The 4,656-nt window shown below is 42.2% G+C and overlaps 1 protein-coding gene across 1 annotated transcript in view; it reads left to right on the top strand.

Annotated features, from left to right (window-relative positions):
• TMEM163 (transmembrane protein 163) overlaps positions 1 to 4,656 on the top strand; it is a 282,559-nt gene that overhangs the window by 39,767 nt on the left and 238,136 nt on the right. The window contains exon 2 of the mRNA XM_040474918.1: positions 3,296 to 3,415. Coding sequence (XP_040330852.1) covers positions 3,296 to 3,415 — 120 coding nt within the window. The remainder of the gene's footprint in view (positions 1 to 3,295; positions 3,416 to 4,656) is intronic.

Here is a 4,656-nt window from a genome sequence, read left to right as displayed (position 1 = left end):
CATCAAAAGCTTGCTTTGTTAGCCAGTATTTTAGGACTTTAGAGGTATTTTCCCCTTAGAAGTGATGTGGGCTGCTTCCCAGAAACCCAGCTAGCTGATAGTGCAGTGCCATTTGGTTGAGCCTTGCAGTCAGGGAGCAAGAGTTCTGTGGTCTAAGAATTATAGGGGTTAGACACCCCACAAATAGGCTAAGTTTATCTTGGGATTTCCACCCCCATTCTTTTAATATCCACTGTTCTTAACACAAGTATTTTCCCTTCATTCTGCTCCAAATCCTAAGTAGGCTTAGAGTGTTACATGCTTCTGCATTTCTTACTACCTTTCTATTTAATAAAAATTCCCCATTTTTCCAGAAAATCCAAGTGTGACTATTATGAGAAAGCAATTGGGACTAATTCATACTAGCATGGAAATGACTAATGGCTTCAACCTAACCACATATATTTGCATTTCCCTCTCAAATCCTAAGTTATCAGTCTTTCATTCATGCAATGCTTAAGCTTACTAACGTCAGGCCCAGATTACAAATATATGGAATCTGAGTGAGATTGGAAATCTGCATGTGGAGGCCAGCTATGTTTAGCAAGGGACACAGCCCTGCATGCAATAAGCGGCCTGCCTTAGCTTCTCTAGGCTGGGCTGCCTTTTACTTGTGAAGCACAGCGTCCTGAAAACTTTAGGAATCCTCCTCACTGCTTGTGAGTTCGCGCGCAGCCAGTGTGGGGGCAGAGGTAGAGGCACCTGTATGTAGACAGGTCATTAATGGGTCATCATACTCCCCTTGGAGGAGGAGAAGTTTTTCCATTCTACGGCGAAAACCAGTAGGAGGAGATGATAAACAAAGGTTGGAAATGGGGAAGTACCTGCCTTCTTGGACAGTCTTCGCATTACAATTATTCCAATTTTTATTAAAATGTTTTTTAATGTTAATTTTTTTATTTTTGAGAGACAGAGTACGAGTGTGTGTGTGGGGGGAACAGAGAGAGAGAGAGAGACAGACAGACAGACACAAAATCTGAAGCAGGCTCCAGGCGCTGAGCTCTCAGCACAGAGCCCGATATGGGGCTCAGACCCACGGGCTGCAGGCTCATGACCTGAGCTGAAGTCAGTTGCTTAACCAACTGAGCCACCCAGGCACCCCTAATTTTTAAAATGGAAAATCTCTCGTGGGGGACACACACAGGATCAGATCTGGGGAAGGATCTCCAGTCCTGCTGCTTTGAGGACTCAGGTGCCCTCTTAGGGCAGTGCAGCCCACGTGCGCCGACCCCCGAGACTCCTTCAGCAGAGTGCTGACTCCTTCAGCAGAGTGCTGGTTCGCTGTGGGGTGAAGCATGTGGCAGGTGTGTGTGGTCAGGACCAGTCCTATTGTTGCAAACAGCTGGCTTTGGAAGGAAAAATAAATGTTATACGGCAGAATGGAAAACCCAGATCATTGTCCTTTATCTTAGAAAATTAAATCCTCTAAAAGGAACCTTGTTTTTACCCCCAGTGGATAAGCCTCTTAAGATTGTTGGTGTCAGAATACGTAGCAAATGAACTGCTTATTTGAGTCAGTACGTGAGTGTTACAGCTTCACTTCTCCTCAAAATCAATTGTCCAGAATGAAAGGAAAATTTTTATGTCCTTCTGGAAAAGGAAAATAAATGATTGGGAGGCTGTAGGACTCACTTGATCTAGGTTGACTAGAACAGGAGACTGGGGTGATTGTCGTTGAAAATTAGAATAAGGTGTTGTATGGTAGCTAGGGGAAAAGTAGACAAAGGGAGAAAAATAGACAAGGGATTTTAATTTGAAATCATTTGTACCTAAGGCAGAATTTGAGAAGAGAGGTTTTTTCTTTTTTCATTCAAGTACATGTATTAAAGAAGGTTTGGGGAGATTTTTACAGTGAGGTAATAGAGATGTGTTTATATCTACCTTTTGCAACCTCTTCTACCTTTTGCTCTGATGTAAATCTACAGGTTTTGATTATTTAAAAATCTCTGGGCTGTAGGCTGGATTCATTGGGCGGTCTCCTTGACATTTCCTCTTGCTTTGTTTAAGGACTTGTTCAAAGTGCTTGAGTCTGGGTAGTAAATGGAATTGAGAAGTTTTAACAGGGTCTTTGTTGTAATTTTTGAAGAGGGTGCAGTATTCAGCAGCCAGAAGCTGAGTGTGGTGCCCCACTGGTCAAACGGGATGATGTCTTTTATGTGGTGTGCCAGGTGTGATCTGTCGCATGCCATGAGACACTGTACAAATGGGTGCCTAAGCTTCGACCACCTATTTCTTCATTGTTTGGAGCTGGTAGGATGAAGCTTCACCTCTGAAAGTTGTATTGTGGGCTATTCAGCCAGAGATGTTGTTCTAAGCTCCTATTGATACGGAATGCGTCTCTGAATTTGGTTCTTCATGCAACTAAGAGATGCCATATACAATCTATTTCCAAAGAAGAAGAAAAAGTATAAATCAGGATCATGCTCAAGATGTTTTAGTCCTCAACCCAAGGCAAATGAAGCTTGAGCCTTGCCTCTTAAGACATCATGAATTTCGGTTGGTGTCAAAGACCCTCAACATTGAAAGCATCGGAGACAAAATCAAATCTTTCTTAAACATGGCCTGCCCAGAAAGTGACCTCCAGTTTTAGCTTTCTTTAATAATCTGAGAGTTGTTTGACATAGCTTTGGTACAAAGCGATACATACTATAGAGCAGAAAGAGAAGGGAAGAAAACATGGCCTATAATGTAGGCCTGATGATCGTTGTTGGTTGTGATCAAAGAGAAATCCTCCTTCTCTTCCCGTTAATTGTTGAAGGGAGCAATGAAGGTATTTGGGGTTCGTGACTCTTTGGGAAAAGTTTCTTTGACTGAGTTGGGGCGGTGCTGGTGGATCAATGCAAATCAATGCCTACAGCTGAGGAGCCTGAATGCCCAGTTGAATGTGGACTAATTGTGCTGTTTTCTTAACTGAAGGGCCTTGTTAGGGCAACACTTACATAGCTGAGTTAATATGAGGGCAGGGGATGACCGATATGGTGAGTGGGTCTGTGGGCTCCTTCTAAAGTGTACAAGTGCTGTCACACTGCAAGAATCCATGTCCCGTATTGCTAGAGCCTATGATTTTTCAAGAGATGCCAGAGAGCCTGATTTCCATGTGAACTCTCCTAATTGTTAAAACACAGCGTGGGCCAAACAAAACACATCTTGGCCCACAGGCTGTCAGTTTGCAATCCTTGGATAAGAAAGTGTAGCTCTGGCTGTGGGTTTCTTAATAAGGAAATGTCTAACTTCCTTTTCTCCTTGTTTTTGTCAGGCTTACTAGAAAGCAGCACTCGACTCAAACCTCACGAAGCCCAGAACTACCGAAAGAAGGCGTTGTGGGTCTCCTGGTTCTCCATTATTGTCACCCTGGCCCTGGCGGTGGCTGCCTTTAGTAAGTAGCCCGAGTCCTGCTGATCGATCCGTGCTGCTGTTGTGTGTTTTATTCTGACTCCTGTGGGATGTGCTTTTGCTTTTAGTTGACTATTATTGATGAATAAATTTTTGTAGATGGTAAGAGAGTCAGGGTACTTATAAATTAGTAAAATGGCTTCTCTGCAGAGGGAAGAGGTGGTTAAGAAGAAATGGAGAGGGACACTGGGAGCCTTGGCTCTCATCAGTATGCCGGTTTGTGGCAGTGAATTCTGGCTGCCAGCTTGAATAGGGAAAATACTCTCTTGGTGGATGCCTTCAGCTTGGGCTGACATGTGACAAATCTATATCCTTGAGATTTGTATTTTGAGCCTAATGCAACCAGATGAGTACAATATTACAGGACATCCTCTCTCTGCCCCTTATATCTGTGTAAGGTTTGGATGAAAATCATGTGCACATTTTAATGAAAGAGAAAGGGGAGGTCCTTTGTCAAGTTTTCACTGGCAATGCAAACAAAAACATTTATTACAATCAAGAAAAACTAAGATAATTGAACACTTTCTGCTTATGGATAATCTACTTTCTGTCTGTGGATAATCCTGTTTGGGTGTTAGGAAGCCCTCTGACATGCATTTTCTCAGCTAACATTTGCAGCCTGAAGAAATGTGCATGTGCTATTAATTCTTATTAATTGTGCAGTGGTTTATAAGCTTAAGCAATGACATTAAGCTTCATCTCAACCTTGGTAGAAACCACCATGTTTTTTAATGCTGGGGTGAGAGGAATGTACTTTGTGCATTTTGTGATTAATTCATTACCTTAACAGGAATATCTATATTCTTAGTGATAAGTGTCATGCAAGATGTCTCATGTGACATTCCTCAGTGGGAGAAGAAAGGGCTGTGTCTGCTGGAAGGGCTGTGTCTGCTCTGTGTGTGTTTAAAATTCTATTCTGCACAGATTGGCTGCTGGAAGTTGGTGTTGGCTCCCAGGAGGCAATATTAGAATTTGACCAAATGCTCCCTGCAAAACTAGGCATATATTACTTGACGCAATTTATATTGGAAACACTGTACCTTATCTTGGCTCTAGAAAAAGCCAAACATTTAGAAGCAGAGGGTAATGCATTTCAGAGTATAAACATTTACAGTGAGCCAGAAATCTAATCAAGAGAAATTCTGATCCCTGAAAATAGCTCTTCCTTCCTTCCTCTTGCCTCCTTTTTTTTTTTTTTTTTTTTTTTTTTTTTTTTTTTTTTTT

Source organism: Herpailurus yagouaroundi, unplaced genomic scaffold (genome assembly GCF_014898765.1).
Source record: "Herpailurus yagouaroundi ecotype Mexico unplaced genomic scaffold, PumYag 140, whole genome shotgun sequence".
Classification (NCBI taxonomy): domain Eukaryota; kingdom Metazoa; phylum Chordata; class Mammalia; order Carnivora; family Felidae; genus Herpailurus; species Herpailurus yagouaroundi.
Note: the sequence above shows the minus strand (reverse complement) of the source record. Positions and strands in the feature narration are given on the sequence as shown.